This window comes from Balaenoptera borealis (assembly GCF_965194805.1).
Source record: "Balaenoptera borealis genome assembly, chromosome: 18".
NCBI classification, from domain to species: Eukaryota; Metazoa; Chordata; class Mammalia; order Artiodactyla; family Balaenopteridae; genus Balaenoptera; species Balaenoptera borealis.
In genome coordinates this window covers 6,323,241-6,342,413 of record NC_138877.1, presented here as the reverse complement: position 1 = coordinate 6,342,413, position 19,173 = coordinate 6,323,241, and the positions used below count along the sequence as shown (strand labels likewise).

Sequence of the window (19,173 nt, the reverse complement as noted above, 5' to 3'; positions counted from 1 at the left end):
GTGTGAATGCAACAGGTATTATGGGAGTAAAGAGTGAGAGCGGGGCCTGGTGAAGGGGTGTCCTAGGTGTCTATTACTGCATAGCAAACGTAGGGGTCCATGCCTCTCACAGTTTTCTGGATGGACCGGGCTTGGCTGGGCAGTTCCGCTGGCCTCATGCAACTGCAGTCAGATGGTGGCTGGGAGTGGGGTTTTCCAGAGGCTCCACGGAGACACTGCGATGCCAGGGCCTCCCTCCGTCTCCACATCTCCCAGGGCTTCTCCTCTCCACGCAGCCTCTTCACGTAGTCTCGCCAGCAAGGTAGCTCCCAAAAGCACACAAGTCAGGCCTTCCTTTAGGCCCAGAACTGGCATAGCATCCATTCTGCTGCAGTTTTCTGGTTTGAGTCATAGGCCCAGCCCAGGCGTAGTGGGCAGGGACCACTCCAAGATGGAGAGACCAAGAGGCATGATTTATGGGGGCTGTCTCAGAAACTAGCTAGCCATCCAGAGGGACACTCTGGAAGCTGGGGAAGGTTCATGGAGAACGTCCAGTGGTTGATGAGCTAGCAGACTTGAGAGAGGACCCAGGGCCTGGTCCAGAGCGCAGCAGAGCTATCACTCAATAAACCTCCATGTAGGGAAGGTTGGAGGAATAGAGGGAAGGCAGGCGGGCAGAGGAAGGGTAAGTCGGTAGCCCTTCTGGTTTAGAGGCACATACTTAATAGGACATTTAAAAAAAAAAGGCTTAAAAGAGATAAGAAAGAAACACCAAACACCAATTCAGAACAGTGTTTTCCAAACTTTGTACGGCAATCAAAGTAGAAATATATTTTATATTATGATTTATTAGACATATACATATATAACTGAAAAAGTGTCATGAAGCAATCCTTATCCTCACTATGCATAATGCACTCTTATATTTTCTATTTTATTTTATTTAATTAAAAAAAATTCTGATAACAACCCACGACACTGACATCATCAATGGCTAATACGATGCAACCTCCTCTTTTAAAAATGCTGATTTAGAGGAAGAAGAGATACAATGTTTTATAATGACATATAACATTGAGGGCCCATTTCCATACCAAAAAGTACTTTTCACATACATTATTTAACCCTCGCAACGATCCTGTGAGGTGGGTATTTCCCCCAATTTACCAATAAGAAAACAGACTTAAAGATACAAAGTCATTTGCCATGTAGCTCAGAAGAGTGATGAATGGTGAACGGAGAAATGGAAGCCAATTTTTTCTGACGGAAAATCTCAGTCTTCGTCAATCTGCTTTGCCGGCTGAGAGACACGGTTGAGTTTAGTTTTGAGCTTTCGAGCAGACAAGGCAAACAATACCTTGTACAGTGTTCACTGTCTTATGAAAGTAAGCATGCACATTTGTCCAAACAAACTTCCTTCTTGCACTAAATCCCAGCACATGGGTTCCACACGTGGGCTATGTATAATAATGAGTATTGTTTTCATCTGTGGCTTTTGCAGAAGGCACCAAATTATGATGAAAAAATTTTAAATGCAGACTCTTGGTAACAGTGGTGGAGACGGCTAGCTGTCCCCAATATCCATTCTACCCTTCCTCCTTTAATGCTGTTCCCTCCCATTAAAAAATTCTTTTAAATTATTATTTAATTTATTTTTTTAATTAAAAAAATTTTTTTTGAATTTTTGAATTTTATTTTTTTATACAGCAGGTTCTTATTAGTTATCCATTTTATACATATTAGTGTATATATGTCAATCCCAATCTCCCAATTCATCCCCCCCCACCACTTTTCCCCCTTGCTGTCCATACGTTTGTTCTCTACATCTGTGTCTCAGTTTCTGCCCTGCAAACTGGTTCATCTGTACCATTTTTCTAGGTTCTACATATATGCGTTAATATACGATATTTGTTTTTCTCTTTCTGACTTACTTCACTCTGTATGACAGTCTCTAGATTCATCCATGTCTCTACAAATGATTCTTTCCTTTTTATGGCTGAGTAATATTCCATTGTATATATGTACCACAACTTCTTTATCCATTCATCTAAATATCCTAAATGTTGATGGGCATTTAGGTTACTTCCATGACCTGGCTATTGTAAATAGTGCTGCAGTAAACATTGGGATGCATGTGTCTTTTTGAATTATGGTTTTCTCTGGGTATATGCCCAGTAGTGGGATTGCTGGGTCATATGGTAATTCTATTTTTAGTTTTTTAAGGACCCTCCATACTGTTCTCCATAGTGGCTGTATCAAATTACATTCCCACCAACAGTGCAAGAGGGTTCCCTTTTCTCCACACCCTCTCCAGCATTTGTTGTTTGTAGATTTTCTGATGATGCCCATTCTAACTGGTGTGAGGTGATACCTCATTGTAGTTTTGATTTGCATTTCTCTAATAATTAGTGATGTTGAGCAGCTTTTCATGTGCTTCTTGGCCATCTGTATGTCTTCTTTGGAGAAATGTCTATTTAGGTCTTCTGCCCATTTTTGGATTGGCTTGTTTTTTTAATATTGAGCTGCATGAGCTGTTTATATATTTTGGAGATTAATCCTTTGTCCATTGATTCGTTTGCAAATATTTTCTCCCATTCTGAGAGTTGTCTTTTTATCTTGTTTGTACTTTCCTTTGCTTTGCAATAGCTTTTAAGTTTCATTAGGTCTCATTTGTTTATTTTTGTTTTTATTTCCATTCCTCTAGGAGGTGGATCAAAAAAGATCTTGCTGTGATTTATGTCAAAGAGTGTTCTTCCTATGTTTCCTCTAAGAGTTTTATAGTGTCCAGTCTTACATTTAGGTATCTAATCCATTTTGAGTTTATTTTTGTGTATGGTGTTAGGGAGTGTTCTAATTTCATTCTTTTACATGTAGCTGTCCAGTTTTCCCAGCACCACTTATTGAAGAGACTGTCTTTTCTCCATTGTATATCCTTGCCTCCTTTGTCATAGATTAGTTGACCATAGGTGCGTGGATTTATCTTTGGGCTTTGTATCCTGTTCCATTGATCTATATTTCTGTTTTTGTGCCAGTACCATATTGTCTTGATTGCTGTAGCTTTGTAGTATAGTCTGAAGTCAGGGAGCCTGATTCCTCCAGCTCCATTTTTTTCCCTCAAGACTGCTTTGGCTATTTGGGGTCTTTTGTGTCTCCATACAAATTTTAAGACTTTTTGTTCTGGTTCTGTAAAAAATGCCACTGGTAATTTGATAGGGATTGCATTGAATCTGTAGATTGCTTTGGGTAGTATAGTCATTTTCACAACATTGATTCTTCCAATCCAAGAACATGGTATATCTCTCCATCTGTTGGTATCATCTTTAATTTCTTTCATCAGTGTCTTACAGTTTTCTGCATACAGGTCTTTTGTCTCCCTAGGTAGGTTTATTCCTAGGTATTTTATTCTTTTTGTTGCAATGGTAAATGGGAGTGTTTCCTTAATTTCTCTTTCAGATTTTTCATCATTAATGTATAGGAATGCAAGAGATTTCTGTGCATTAATTTTGTATCCTGCTACTTTACTAAATTCATTGATTAGCTCTAGTAGTTTTCTGGTAGCCTCTTTAGGATTCTCTATGTATAGTATCATGTCATCTGCAAACAATGACAGTTTTACTTCTTCTTTTCCGATTTGGATTTCTTTTATTTCTTTTTCTTCTCTGATTGCTGTGGCTAAAACTTCCAAAACTATGTTGAATAATAGTGGTGAGAGTGGGCAACCTTATCTTGTTCCTGATCTTAGTGGAAATGGTTTCAGTTCTTCACCATTGAGAACGATGTTGGCTGTGGGTTCGTTATATATGGCCTTTATTATGCTGAGGTAAGTTCCCTCTATGCCTACTTTCATAAATGGAGGGTTTTTATCATAAATGGGTGTTGAATTTTGTCAAAAGCTTTTTCTGCATCTGTTGAGATGATCGTATGCTTTTTCTCCTTCAATTTGTTAATATGGTTTATCACATTGATTGATTTGCATATATTGAAGAATCCTTGCATTCCTGGGATAAACCCCACTTGATCATGGTGTATGATCCTTTTAATGTGCTGTTGGATTCTGTTTGCTAGTATTTTGTTGAGGATTTTTACATCTATTTATTTTTTAAATTAAAAAACAATTTTTAAAGAATGGTGTTTTTTTTTTTTAATTATTTATTTATTTATTTATTTGGTTGCACCAGGTCTTAGTTGCAGCTCGTGGGCTCCTTAGTTGCGGCTCTTGACAGCTCCTTAGTTGTGGCACTTGGGATCCTTAGTTGTGGCTTGCGGGCTTCCTTAGTTGCGGCTCGCTGGCTCCTTAGTTGTGGCATGTGAACTCTTAGTTGCAGCATGCATGTGGGATCTAGTTCCCTGACCAGGGATTGAAGCTGGGCCCCCTGCATTGGGAGCTCAGAGTCGTAACCACTGCACCACCAGGGAAGTCCCTTTTTAAATTAAAAAAAAATGAAACCCCTCCCATTTTTAATTAGACAAATGACCATCCAGAATAAAGACTACACTTTCCAACCTGCCACCCAGCCACGAGTTTTCATGTAACTAAGTACTATTCATGAAGTGTAAGCAGGTGTGGTGTCACTTCCTTGAAGTGTCATTCAAGAAAAGGGGATGGTATTCATTTTTTATTGCTGCAAAGACAAATTACTACATAGCAGCACAGAATAACAAAAATGTATGCTCAGTTTCTGGAGGTCAAGAGCCCCCCTTTGGCTCAGCAGGTTTATCTGCTCTGGGTTTCACAAGGTCAAAATCAAGTTGCTGGCCAGCTGAGCTCTGCTAGGGAGGCTCTGGGAAGAACTTGGGTTGCTGGCAGAATCCAGGTCCTGTGGTTGTAGGACTGAGGTCACCATTTCCTTGCCGACTGTCACCTGGAGGCATCCCTTAGCTCCTGGAGGCCTCTCTCCAGTCCTGGCACGTGGGTCCTGCATCCCAGAGCTGGTAATGGCACCTGGAACCCTCTCACACACAGAATCTCTCTGACTTTTCCTTCTACTGAGCTCTTGGATTCCGGCTGGAGAAAGTTTTCTGCTCTTAAGGGTTTGCATGATTAGATTGGGCCCACCAGATAATCCAGGATTAAGTTAAGTTAAGGTCCCCAACTTCACTACATCTGTAAAGTCTTTTTTGTCCTATAACAGAACATACCCACAGGTTCAAGGGATTATGAGGTGGACATCTTTCAGGGATCAATATTCCACCCATCAGAGGGGCCTACCCTTCTTCCTTTGTTTCTTCCCTCCTGCTGCTTAGAAAGTGGGTGTCATAGCTGGAGTGCCCTATGGGACCGTGAAATGAGGGGCAAATTTAGGGGTAGCAGAAAGGGAAGTCAAAGTAACCTGGGCCCCAGGCAATTCTGAAGCAATATTCCAGTCCTGAATCATCTGCCTCCAGACTTCTGTGTAGGAGAGAAATTAACTTCACTCTTCAGCCTCTGCTATTTGGGGTTTCCAGTAGTCACAGCCAAACCTAACCACACAGTAACATCTAAGGAGATGACTTATTAAGGAGGTCTGGGACAATCACCTATTTTGGGGAGCCTATGGACCCCTAAACAAATTCCACTTTGTAAAGAGACTTTCTATCTTTGGTCAACAGACAATCCCTAAATTAGTTCAAACATGTGTACCTTTCATATAAAGCTAGTTGAATTGGGGCATCAGTGCTGTGTGAAGTGAAACTTCAGCATGACTGGCTTTGCCTCTTTATTTGATAGAGTTAGTAGTTTATTTTTGCTCCTGCTTGGTCAGCACCAAAGTGGTTTTTCATCCCAGATACTCTCTTGTGAAGATCCAGGACAATACCTAGCTACCCCCATCAGAGGGAGGAGCTGAGGACCCAGAGAAAAGGGCACACATTCATTTTGTGTCACTTGTTGTCACCTCTGAGGTCTTCTGAGCAGAGTGCTGTCCTTGCTCTAGTGAGATGAGAAAGACCTCAGTTTCTGGAGGAACCATCCCACCCAGCCATGTATGCACTCTTACATACATTATTTTATTTAACCCTCACACAATCACATGAGATTGCATTATCGGTAATTCACAGGCGAGTAGACAGGCTCAAAGGGATTAAGTTATTTGCCCTTGTTCAGAAGAGCCATAAATAGTGGATGCAGAAGGAGAAGTTAAACCCTTCCCAGAGCGCTGAGAACCAGCACTGTTAATTTCTGTATTTGTCCAGAGATCCTCCCCTCTCTTCTCCACTGGATCTCAGGACAACAGGTGTCATGAAAGTTGGCTTGTGCTTTACAAAGTCTGTGTGTTTGTGTGTCTCCTCATCTAGAGGAGAAATAATCTGTACTTCTGGTCTAGAAAATTAGACTTTCAACATTAAATTAAAATAAACCTTGCATTTATTTATTGCAATAAATTCAATTGTACATTATTTTCAATTTGTTTTTAAATCTTGGAGATTATTTTGTACATTTTATTGTGTTTCTAGAACTACTGAAGTGGAAATAGTTCCATGTAATATATCAATTTCAAATTGGCAGTATATCCAGACATATCCAGATGTGTAAAACTCCTGAATTTTTTAGAGCATGTATAAGTAGGAGAAATGATTTTTCAAACTCTCATTACCTTGGACATAAGACTAATTGAGAATTCAGGAAAATATTAGAATTTATTCAAATGATATAAATTACAGCAAAAACACTGTTACGATTTTGAATGTGTAATTATGACTAGATGTGAGAGTTCAGTGTATTCTGTAATGCAGACAAGAATCTTGACTGTATGCTGATGAAACAGCATATATATAAGGTGTCTATATGTTCTGTGTTTAGGGAAAGACTACACAATTCAACTTGAAAGTCAATTATAAAATATTGCTTAAGGCTAGAGCTATCTATGCTTTCAAAAGCCATAGCATTTCACTTATAGAGAAAAATAATTGTAGTTAAAAAGGAATAAAATTTTATTGTCCATTCTATCTCATGATATATAAATGCAGCATACTTTAATATGGGAACCTGGCATTGACAGGTAATCACTAGGTAGCCTAAAAGACCTGTATCAGTCACTTTCACTCTCTAAACAGCTACTGGTAGCTACTATTTGTAGAGCTTGACCTCTTCTTCCTACTCGGAGTCACCCGCAGATCCTTTGCCCGCAGCTGTCCACAAGCTGCTACAAGCTGTCCACATGTAGCAATTTCCTGGAGGCTGGCTGCCAGCTGAGCGCCTCCATCACTCCCAGTTCTTTTTCAGGGAAGCCTTTCTGCTTCCTGCTGCCCTGCCTCAGTTTCCCATTAGGTTTATTGCTCCCCCATCTAGCTTGCCAGAATGGCTTTGAGTAAAATTTGATTTAGTGTTAACCCAGAACTTCCCTCTTCTGACCCTTCTAAGTACTTGATTTTCAGGAGGGTTTCTAGGTGATGCTGTTGAAGTACGAAAGACCTCAGTTGTGAACTTTTTTCTTAGAAAAACAATTTTAATTCCTTATGCAATCGTGCAATACTTCAGCAATCAGCCAGCTTCTACCAAAGTTCCAACTTGTGTTCTTCTAAAGACAGCTTTTCCTGCCTGCAAACACTGTGTCAACACAAAGAATTGAGACAGTTACCTGAGTGGACAGTTTTCCTCAGCAGCAATGTCATCAGGCACTTGGGAGATGGTTGTGCTGGGCGGGGAAATAAAAAGAGGATATAGTAAGGTGTCCGTGGTTCCTACCTACACAGTGGTCATTGTCACCACTGCCATCCACATAAGACATACCCTAAACACATGCACAAAAATGCACACAGGCCAACAAACAAAACCAGACACCCGAAGACTCACCCTAAGACACACCCACACCTACATAGAAACCCAGATCTGGAGAGAAAGAGAAGGAGGAAGAGAATGGGAATGGAAGAACAGGCAGACTTCACCGACTGGAAAGAGCAGTGCCATACGTAGATTTCATTGAAACTTAAGTGCATTGAACGGAACCAGTTGAAGGAGAGGATATGGAGAGAGCGACGGCGCTGGACGCAGGGCCAAGATTAATCTGGGAAATCAAAGCAGCCTTGTGGTTCAAAAGGAGAAATTTGGGGAACCTGACTCCTATGGACTCTGATTAATTCACCGATAATCAGTCCAATCTCCGACTGTGACGACCATCAGGCAAGCAACTGTACGGCTTCCACAGGTGTCCGGTCCAGAGAGTAAGAGCCCAGTAAACCTTGCTGGATGCATTCAGGCGCCAGTCTCGGATCGATCGAAAGGGGCAAGTGAATTGCAGATGCCAAACCCGTTGAAAACAATAGGCAGGACCTGAAATCACCAACAACCCAGATGTCGTTATTGCGTGGTATGAATTTGGCTTTTAAGGTGAGAACGTCTTCGAGTAACCGTAAGCAAAACTACAGGAAGGACTTTATCGCGAAAGAAAAGGGGACTTTGTCGGGCACTGTTGCGGACACCATGAGACCCGACGCTGGGCACGAGGAGGCCCGGGGTCCTGGACCCCGGCTGCGGCTCCCCGTGGCTCCTGGTGTTGGATGTGCGTGTGTGGCGCGGAGCCCGCGCGGGATCTCCCGAATCCCGGGACTACAGTCGTGGGCTGAGCCAGGACAGTGCTGCAGCCGCCTGGTCTGGGCGCGCCATCGGCGCCCGGCGGCGCTCCACGATCGTACCCCACCGCGGAGGGAAGGTTCCCGGAGGAACGGTAGGGTTCGTGGTCCAGCGGGGATGTCCTTCGCGCGGTGGCGGACGTGCAGGCGCGGGCGGCGAGTCGGCGATGCTGCGGCGCTCGGGCCGGCGCGCGCTCGCAGCGGCTGCGCTCTGCGTTGGCCGAAGCTCCGTCTCCCTCCGCGCCGAGGCCGCTTTCCCGGCGTGCGCGGTGTGCGTCCGTTCACGGAGGGCGAGGAGTGCGTCGTGCCCGAGGAGCAGAGGGAGGCTGGCAGCCGCACAGCGGAGGTGGGTACCGCGGTCACCTCGGGTTCCGGCGCCCGGCGGTCGCTTGAGTGGCCGAAAGAGGCCGGGCCGGCTGATTTGTTTCGGGCTCCAGGGAGGTCTCGCTGTTCAGGACGCCTCACTCGAGGGTCTGGGCCGCGCGCGTGGGCTCGGCTGGCAGGTCCGAGCGCCCCGGCGCCCCGTCGGCCGAGGGTGGCCGCGCAGACTCGCAGACGCGCACGTCCAGCCGCACGCGGGTCGCCCGGGGGGCCCTGACCTGGACCCAGAGGCCGGAGGGTCGGGACTACGCGCTCCGTCCCGCTTCGGGTGAGGCCCCGCGTGGCTCCGGCCCAGGCCCCGCGTGGCTCCGGCCCGAGCTCGGTCGCCCTCCTTCCTCTCTTCCGGGCCCATCTGGCGAGCCGGGCTCCGCTCTCCGCCGCCTCCCTGGGTCTCCCTGGGAGGCCGGCCTCTAATGGCAACTACATTTCGCCGCCGCCGCCACCACGTGTCCTGGCGACTGTGCGCCAGGCCCGGTAATCAACTTGAAGGACATCATCTCATTTCGTCCTTGTGCTGAGCCCATTTTATGGAAGGGGAAACGGAGAATTCAGGGATTTGTTCCAGGGCCCGCGTACTTAAGGGGTGGGGGGAAGCGAAAGCCGGGCCTCTTCTGCGCGGAGGCACCAGCCCCGGCGGCCGGGTCCCCAGCCCAGCAGAGCGGCAGAGCCGCACGCCGGCCGGCGTCAGACCGCGCCCTCCGCCGCCGAGCCCGGCCCCGGGCGGCCCGCGCCTCTTCTCCTCGGGTTGGCGAACCCTGGAACCCCCAGCGGGGAAGCTGCGGCGCGCGGTTGGGCCTGGAGCCTCGGAGAGGGCGGCGGCTTCCGCGTGGAGCCCTGAAGACCTCCTTGGCCTCCGAGGACAAGCCTCCGCACCTCCAGCAACCGGGCGGCCGAGCTCCAGCAGGTCCCCCCTCCACCCCACAGCATCAGCTTCCCTGGTGTCAGATGAGGACAGCCTCTCCTGGTGAAGGATGCTGTGGGCAGTCTATTTATGAGGAAGGGCGGCGTAAAACTAGGCCGCGCTCAGTAAAGACCAGTGGTTATGTGGACAAGAGGAGGTTTGTCGAAGGAGAGGGGCTGCAGGAGACTCGGGAAATCTCTGCAGCTGCGATTCCCCAGCTGCTTCCGAACATGATGATGATAATAAAGCAACTAATATTTGTGGAGGGATAACTACTTTCTAGATACTGAGTTAAGCGCTTTACATGTATTCTTTGGTTTAAACCTCACAACTCTATGAGGTAGTATCCACTTTCACTTTACGGATGAGAAAACCGAGGCAGGGGGAAGTGGAGCAATTTTATCAGGGTCACGGCTGGTATTTGAGGGACCCGAGGTCTGAACGCAGTCCTGCTAGACTCCAGAGCCCGGGCGGGCGTGGAGAGGCTGCAGGGGCTCACAGCTCTCCGCAGCTGTGAGACGTCTCACTGATGAGGAAGTTCTCCTTTCTGATCCACAGAACCTTCTTTTATTCGGAGGGGCGTTATGACTCGATTTCTCTCTCTCAAGAAAACCCCACAAAAAACAAAAAACAATAACAACAAAAACCAAAATGCAGAAGCAAAAACCACCAACAAAGCAAAAACAAACCCTGCATCTCTTTGCAAAAGAAGATAATAGCGGCGACTCTTGGGAGTGAGCCGTCGTCTCGGAACCGGTGGGAGCGCTGGGGAGGCGCCTTCAGGCGCGCACTGGCGCTGTGCTGCCCGTCCAAGGGCCGCGGGGAGGAGCAGGGTGGCCCGGAGGTGGGAAGCCCACTAAGTCGGGGCCTGTGTGCCCCTAACACAAGACACTCTTGGCCCTCGGGCTCCAGGGGTGGAAACTCATCCAGAGCAACACTTCCTTCCGAGGAGCCCCCGAAAAAGGCCTCGCCTGGACGGCCGCTGTGGGCGTTTCTCTGCCCCCCTCGGTGCGGTGCGGTGCGGTGCGGGGCAGAGTGGCAGCTCTGGCTCTGCACTTATTCATCGACAGCCCGCCACACTCCGAACTCCCCATGCCTATGGGCTCTATTGCCTAAGAAATTAATTCATTTTCAGAAGTGACTCCTAAATTTACAATGAAACAAAACAAAACACCCGAAAATCCACCTGCTGATATGCTTTCCCAACCTAACACCCAAACGTGGTGTCTAACCAGGTTTTCCCTGGTTAGTGCCAAAAAAAAAAAAAAAATGCTGCTTTAATTTTTTAAATGAATTGGAATCATTGCACCGCAAGAAGGGTTTGATACAAAGCAAGCGGAATCAGTTTTCTTCTCTTTCCACGTTACCTGTATTTATTAAGCGTTTTCCACAAACATCACCTGAACACAAGGCCCAGACCCTGAAACAAGCAACTGACCTGGAAACCACAAACCTGTTTGTAAAGAACTGTTAGGTAATTTAAAAACTTTAAGTAAAAATAACGATCTTGCCTCGAATTCCCCAACCACATACATTTTCATCATTGCTAAGGATGTGGAAGTCATACTCTGTGGATAGTTTCCAAGGTGGGTCAGGCTACCCTGATTGTGTCCACACAGTCTTCCCTGCCCTGAGATCAGGAACCAAATCCCCATCTGGAATAGAAAGCTCCAAATATCTTCAGTGTAGTGATTGCTCAGGGGCTGTCTTTCTTCCCCAAAACCTTCGCTCCAGGCCCATCTCCCCTTGCCGTCTCTGGGAGTTTTGGCACAAAGGGGTGTCCAGCGATGCTGCCGCTGCCCCTGCACCCCAGCCCTGCCACCGCCCAGCCACGCTTGCAAGACGTTCTTTTCTTCAGAGGAAAGAGGTGGAGGCTGAAGGATGTGCGCTGGTGAAGGATGTGGTTCCGCTAAAAGGATTAAAAAAGAAGAAGAGGAGAAGGAGGAATGATTCTATTCCATGGGCACTGATGTCACTAGGTCTTTGAAACTTCAGATGTTTGCTTTCGGTTATTTCTAAACGTTAAGGCAGAGGCTGGAGTAAAAACGGCTCTGTTCCCCGGGCAGGTTGCGGCGCTCCGTCCAGTTTGCCTGCTGTGTTGGGGACGGTTCCAGTTTGTATAGTTTCTGTTGTCTTTTGAAGAGCCGGCTTCTCTAAAGAGGTCCACGGTTCTGGAGTGATGGCACCTGCACGGCAGCACAGACGTTGCCCATCCAACAGTATCACCCAAAGAGGCCCCGATATTTCAGAAAACGTCTCTTCTCCTTCCAGGAGGTGGGCCAGCGTCTCCCCACCGCGCCCCAGTTGGCACTAGGCGCCTCAGAGCCCGGGCTCTCCCCTCCAGTCTGGGGTGGGCCGCTCAGCTCCTGCCCCAGCGAACGGCCTGGACCGGTGGTCACAGCCGGGGTCCTCGGTCCGCCTCTCCCTCCTTTGCGAGTGGTTGATGCCACCCGGCAGGGAGGAGCCCCATCTCTCACCGAGATTCTGGCGGTCGCAGAGGCGCCACACTGGAAGGCTGAGGCGACGCGCTAAGGCCAGGCGGCAGGCGGCCCTCTCGGGCGGCGGCGGGGACCGTGGGCGGCACAGCACCCCCGGGGGGCGGCGGGGGCGGCAGCGCCAGCAGCTCCTCGCCCGAGGTCACCGCGCAGTCCTGCTCGGGCTCCGCGTCCCTGCCGCCCGCGGCCACGGTGCCGCCGCTGCGCTTCTTGTCCTCCTCCTTTTTCCACTTCATCCGGCGGTTTTGGAACCAGATCTTGATGTGTCTCTCGGTCAAGTTCAGCATGACGGCCAGCTCCACCCGGCGCGGCCTGGAGATGTATTTGTTGAACAGGAACTCCTTCTCCAGCTCCAGCAGCTGCGCGCGAGTGTAAGCGGTGCGTGTCCGCTTGTTCTCCTCCGGCTCCGCTGCGTAGGCACCGCCTGCGGGCGACACAGCACGTGAATGTGGTCCCTGATCGCTGGCTTCTCCTGCCTGTCCCCACCTGTGCAACCCAACCCTTTTGGCGCAATCCTGGGAGCCCTGGCCCCTTCCCAGCCGCTCCGGCCACTGAGCTCAGGCCCTCTATCCGAGAGCCCAGTCTGGGGCACGCAGCCCTTCCCTAGTAAGGTTTGCCTTTTCTTGGAGGTCAAAGCTGCAGGGGTTCTCTCCGTGGCTCTATCAACGAGTGGTTCTAGAATGTGTTCACTTAACCGCTCTTTGGGTTGGTGCTGATTAAAATGCACATAATAGATATCTAAACCGGCTGGGTTCTACCAAGGCAAAAAAAGTCTTTAATACAGTAATTAAAAAAAAACTTTCTGACGATGACCCACAGTAACAAATACATTTCAAATCATCACCCAGTTCACACACTGATACATATAACTGCCACACCAAAAAATTTAGGACATTAAACCAAACTTTACCACCTATGATGCTATCTAATTTCTCCTATTGTTTACTGTTTCATTAAAAACAAGGTTTCAACCCAGTAAATGGATTTCACGACCGACTGATGGGTGCAACCTTCAGTTTGAAAAACCTTGAGCTAATAAAAATCCCGAGGTTATGACATATATTGTCATATCTGACCATATATTATCTCTCTATAAAGTTACATTGTTGTAGTCAGCCCCAACTTAAGAGCTGGTAAATTCTCTATAATTGTCATTCTAACCTCGGCTGGGCACCTGCCCTAGACGAGAAGGGAAACCATTCTGAGCCCCGGAGAAGGTCACTGTCAACCCCAGCCTCTGTGTCCTGGGCCCCAAATGCTGGCCAAGGCAGGAGGGGAAGCTAGGGAGGGGAGACGCGGGGCCGGATCCCCCCCTGGGGAGCTGAGAGCCCGGCAGGGTAGAGGAGCCCCGGGCCCGGGTGGTGAGGAAGCGACAGCCAGGCCTGGCCTGGTAGATTAGCACCGCTCACCCGGTGTTTGTGGCTGTGTGCCTCCAGGCCCTGATCTTTTCCTTTCTGGGTGACATGACGGCTGCGCCCAGGCTGTGGACTCTGGGGCGGTAAGTTTCAGCGAAACACCGGGAAGAGGCCTAAATCGGCGTGTACGTAGGGCAGAGGTATGTGATATTTCTCCTGCGACTGTTGGCTAGAGTTGAAAAGCTAGTGTGTGTGTTTCTGGAATACAACCCACCAGGGGTTTCCCCCCAGGCCAAAAGGAGGTGCCCAGAAGCCAAGGCAGAGGCTCCGGTCCGAGTCAGCAGAGTCCTGCTCGCTGGGGGCGTCTCTCGGAGTCTGAACACTTCCAAGCCTTCCTTGGCTTGGGAGAGAAACGAGGGAGACTTGAACATCTAAAAAGGTCCTCTGAAGTTCGTAAATTCAACCCACAACCTCGCGGGGCTTTGGCCCTTTTTCAGCAGCCTCCCCAAAGCGCTCTGAGAGGCTGCGCAAGGCCCACGAGCCCAGGGGTCCTGTGCGTAGGACGAGTTGGCAGGGGGCGAAGGCGTAGGATGGAGGCTGTTGGTGGTTTTGGGAAGACGTCAGGGCCCCCAGTCTGCACTGTTCTCCTAGGCGCAGGGGGCGGCGTTTAGGGGCAAGCCCGCCAGCGAGGCGGCCGCCGTTCATTTCTTAGGGCGAGGATTTTGGAAGTTCCTGTGGTTACTCGTATGCATATCCGATCTACGTATAAAGGCCCTTTGGTCACTTCTTTCTCTCCAGGGGTGTGAAACCCCAGTAGGAGCGGGCAGGCGGGTTCCCAGACCCTTGAAGTTTGGTTCCTTCCAGAGTTTCCGGGGAGGAGGGCCCTGGCCGCGGCAGCATCCTGCAGGCAGCTACCCGGAGGGCGCCTCCCGCCCCCGACCCCCCGGCGGGCTGAGCCTGCGCTGGGTCAGAGGGCGCAGGCAAAGGCCCCTCCGACCGCGACCCTCCAGCCCGAGGAAGTCACCCTCCCAGGGTTACCCCATCCCCCCGCAAGGCTGCCGATTTTCCTTCGGGTTTTCCTTTCCGGCTCCTTCGGTCCGCCCGAGCCCAAGCTCCACCGGAGCAGGTGTAACACCCCCGGGAGGTGGGGAAGTTACCCCCCCGCAGAAAGCCTTTTTCAGATCCTCCCTCGCATTCTTCCTGGGGAAGCCGCGAGGAGGGCCGGGGATTCGAGAAACGCGCGCCCCCCAGCCCCCAGCGCGCCGCGGGGAGGGGGCCCGGGCGGGAGGCAGCTCCTGGCAGGAGACTACGGACTGGGAGTCCCGCGCCCTCGGCCCAGGGACGCCGTCCTCCCGCCTCCCAAGAATCCCGCATTTGCCAAGGCTCCGAGGCCTTTGGCCGCGGCCGCGCGGGCTGAGTAAGGGTCGTGCGTGGTTTCGTCGGCGGTGGGGAAGATCGCGGCCGAGTTTGGACCCTGTCCTGCCTCAGGACCTGCCCGGTCCCCACACAGCCTTCGCGAGAAAGTGGGGAGAGGCGAGCCCCGGGGACGAGCCCGGATCTCCCCAAGCCCCTCTTGGCTGCGCCAGGGGCAGAGTCGGGCAGGCTAGCCAGACTCGGCGGACGGGGGCCGAGGATTCCCGGGGCGGGGGCGCGGGCACCTCCAGCCTCTTGCCCCTGACTCCCGACTGTTAGTTGGAAGGAAAAGAAAAGCCCACTATTTGCAGTGCAGGTGTGACTAGAAGTGGCTTCGGCACGGAAGCGATAAGATTGTGTGGCGGCGGCACAGGCCGCGCCAGAACTCGCCGCCGGCTCTGGGCCGGGAAGACCTTCCGTTACAGGCCGGCGCCCGGGGCCCCCTGTTTCGCCTGTGCCAGAGGGCATCTCCTTCCTCGAACTGACTGGCAGGGTCGCAGCGCGGGGAGAGCCCGTCAAACACTTTCGTTGGTTCAAAAGTGAATGAGCATCGCAGACGCCTCTCCCAGCTGCTCGGCTTTGAGGGTGAGCGACCAGTCCTCGGCCCTGCGGTGACCCCCCAGCCCCGGCCGCTGGACCCCTTTGCACGCTTGGGTACAGTTTTCCTTCCCTGCTTTCCTGCGCCTACGTAGTGCCCCTGAGGCGGCCTGGCTCTCTTTACTGGAGCCGCCCGCGGGGCTTGGGGGCGGTGCTCAAGGCGAGAAGGGGCCCGGGGCTCCGAAGGCGCGCTCCGGCCGGGTCGGGAGCATCCCAGAGCCCTGCTCGGCTCCCTCGACGCGCACTCCCCGGAGTCCTGGGCGGGCGGACCCCCAGCTGGGGGAGGATTGGAGGGTCCGAAGCCTTGAGCTCGGCCAGGCCTAGGCTCGCAGGGAGCGCGCGGGCTCCTGGAGTTCAGCGGACAGGGAAGGAAGGACTTTAAGCTGCCAGGAAGAGAGCTGAGTGGGAAAGACGCTCCAAATTGGACCAGAAAAGCGCTTCTTTGCAGAATGGCCTTGTTAGCTCCCTGTATGCTTTAGTCCGACTCTAGGTCATCCGTAGGGGCTGGGGACGCAAACTGGGAGCGAATCCTGGGAAGCGCTTGGAGGTAGGGGCAGCCGGGCCGAGAGCGGGTGAGGACAAAGCGGGCGGGAGCCAGGCTTACCTGCCCACTGGCCTTTCCACGCGTGAGCCTTGGTAGACTTCATCCACGGGAAAGGCAGCTGGACGCGGCAGGGCTCCTCCAGGGCGCCTGGCTCAGCTCCATCCGGGAAGGGCCCGGCCGGCGGGCGGGGGAGCGCGAGCTGAGCCGGGAGGTGGTGGTGGAGGTGCGCCACCGCGGGGTCTTCGGCGAGCGGGGGCACCTCGTACGGGGAGATGTCCGGGGGGCTGCCCTGCTCCAGCGCGCCCAGGGCGCCGGGGAATGGAGGCGGCGGCGGCGGCAGCGGCGGGGGCTGGCGGCCCATGTAGAGGCACGCAGGGGGGCTGGCGCTGAACTCTGGCGCCGGGCCGCGCTGGAACGCGCAAGGGTCCTTGTACAGCTGCGTGGCCGCGTAGTACTGCTCCTCGCCATTCATGGCTGCCGCCCGGCCTTGGGGACCAGGAGAAGGGGGCTGGAGCCAGGGACTTGGAGCTGTGCGGCGCTCCCACTCCCGGAGCCACCCCTGCAGCTTTGACAGCTCGGCACCGCTCGGAGAGGTGACCCGGTGCCGGCGGGACGGGCGGGCGGCCGCGGCGCCATAGGCTCCGCTGTGCCCCACGTGGCTCAGCCTGAGGCCATTATTGGCCTGGCTGGCTGCCTTAAGAAGCCGGGCCCAGGTACCCACGAGCGCCTGAACGTTTCAGTTTTCTCTCTCAGCAGAGTTTACTACACCTGTATGTGCAGCTGGCAGTACTCGCCAAAGTGGGGCACGAATGAAATTATTAGACTTTCTGTTCATTTATAGAAACATATTTTCCTCATACGGTAAACAGTCTATTTTCCTTGTATGTTTGATAATGTACCTATTAGTTCATTGGTATAATTTATAAATATACATCTGTTGCGGTTGTACACAGACTTTTAAAAAATTGTTAGGGAATACGATCAAAAAAATTTGCGGACCCCAGCTCTACAGGTTGGAAGCAGTTGGTTCTATTTTATTTATGAAACTTGTACACAGCCACGAGTGATGTCAGTGAACTGACACATAAAGATCCAGGATTCGCAGTATGTTTTTGCCTATGGCTGTGCTCCGGGGATTTCTGGAGTGTAAACTATAATTTCAGAAGCATTCACAGTGGCTTCTAAATTTTTTAAAAGGGAAAGGCATTGTTAATTTTTGATTTTGGGAAATTGGGGCTCATTTGGCCAGCTCAGAATGCAGGTTCCTAGAGTGGCAAGGGGGAAAAGAAGTAGCGTCCCCTCTTGTGTCTGGGAGGCGGGGGCAGGGGGTTGGCACCCGGTTTCCAGATCCTTGATGGCTCCCCACGGATCCCGAGACCTGGCCGGAGTCCGTCAGCTGCAGAACATCGATTCCCGCGTCCGACTGAAACAAGGCAGGCCTGGGAGAGGAGCGTTCAGAAAAGAAATAAAAGCGCAGCGTTTTTATGACAATGTCAGTGTTTGGCTCCCACCGATTCGGTAACTTCTGGGCCCTCTGGGGTCCTCACTGAATAGAGACGCTTTTTCAGATCCAGTGGTGCAGACGGACTGTCTCCGGGTCGCGTTGGCACATAACCTCGGACCCAGGCAGGATCAACGCCGCCGACCGGTTCGCCTTAGGCGTCCTGCCGAAGTGACCACAGTCCTCGAACCGTCACGAGGGTTTTAGAAAAACTGGACACCATTGCAGAAAAGCCTGGGCAAGAGGGATCGTGAACCACAAGGAACCAGCAAGAGGAAATCACTGCACTGACTTTCCTAAACTGCAAACTACATCCAGTCCTTTACGAGGTAGATTTAATATGTTTCCTCCTGGTGGAAATACACGAATGCATACGGATTGAGTGCGCTACCCTGAAATACGCCTCGTTTTCATTAAAAAGCAAAAGCTAGTTGGGAATCTGGACTTCTCTGCAGATTCCTTCTCTTGTGAGATGCTGGTGCCGTGTCAACATCTGTGTTGGGATGAGCGCTGGGCACCGAGTGGTCCGCGCGACGGTGGGGACGCGCGCAGCTCCGGGGATCGTCGGAGCGCCGGCTCTCGCCAAAGGGCAGGCTGAGAGCGGCCGGGCAGCGGGGGGGAGTTCCGGCGATTTCTTCAGGGAAAAGGGCCACCTGCAGTCCGAGGGGGCCAGGGAGCGAAAGGCCGTGGGACCTGCGCACCTAATCTCTCCGCACCCGCGTCAATGAGTCCATTGTTCGCGGCGTCCGCGGAGGACCCGCTATCACCGGCCGCGAGCGACCACATCGATCAGGAGGGCAGGGCTGGAGGGGGGTTGCCGGGCCGCGGCGTGTTGACCCTCGGAGATAATCTGCCGAGTCGCCGCGGGTTGACTTGGCGACGTGGTTATGAGCGGGCGGCAGCACCGCTTGGGACAAAGATCGGCCACCTTTCCCCCTCCCCCTCTCTTTCTTCCTCTCGCTCGCCCCCTCGGCGGTCCCTCTGCTAGGGCGCTCCAGCAGCCCCCTCCTCCCCCTCCGCTGCTGCGGCCTCGCCCGCCCCCTCCCCCCAGATCCAGAGTGTTTACTTTGCACTTCTCGTCTAATTGCACATTTCTGTAAATTGGTCTCCATTTCGATGCTTCATTTGCTCCCATTTAATATTTTTGCTCGGCCCTGCAGAAAGAAAAGGGGCACTCAGCAGAAAGCAAATCCGCCCCCTGCGCGCGCTGGCAAAATCCGGGAACCCCGGGCTGAACCACGACAACCACGACAACACGCAGGGGAGGGGGCGGTGTGGGCTGGAGATGTCCCACCCAGGCCTCCCCACCCTCACAGTGAGCATTTGCTGAAGCTGGCTGCCCAAAAAAGTGACCCAGGAAACCACGGCCAAACAGCCGCTTGTTATTGTTCTTATTAGGTGGGACGAAAGTAGGGGGATTTTTGGATTGGCTAATTATAATGTACATACATATACCCGCC

At 51.6% G+C, this 19,173-nt stretch overlaps 1 protein-coding gene across 1 annotated transcript; it reads right to left on the bottom strand.

Moving 5' to 3' along the window:
- Positions 1-12,281: 12,281 nt before the first annotated feature.
- On the bottom strand, positions 12,282-18,263 carry PDX1 (pancreatic and duodenal homeobox 1; the record flags this gene model as incomplete). Its single annotated transcript, XM_082365197.1, has 2 exons — positions 16,273-18,263; positions 12,282-12,727 (listed from the first exon to the last, which is right to left on the bottom strand). Exons 1-2 carry the CDS (start codon positions 16,682-16,684, stop codon positions 12,282-12,284), a joined length of 858 nt encoding a protein of 285 aa, XP_082221323.1. The 5' UTR covers positions 16,685-18,263.
- Between the last annotated feature and the right edge of the window lie 910 nt (positions 18,264-19,173).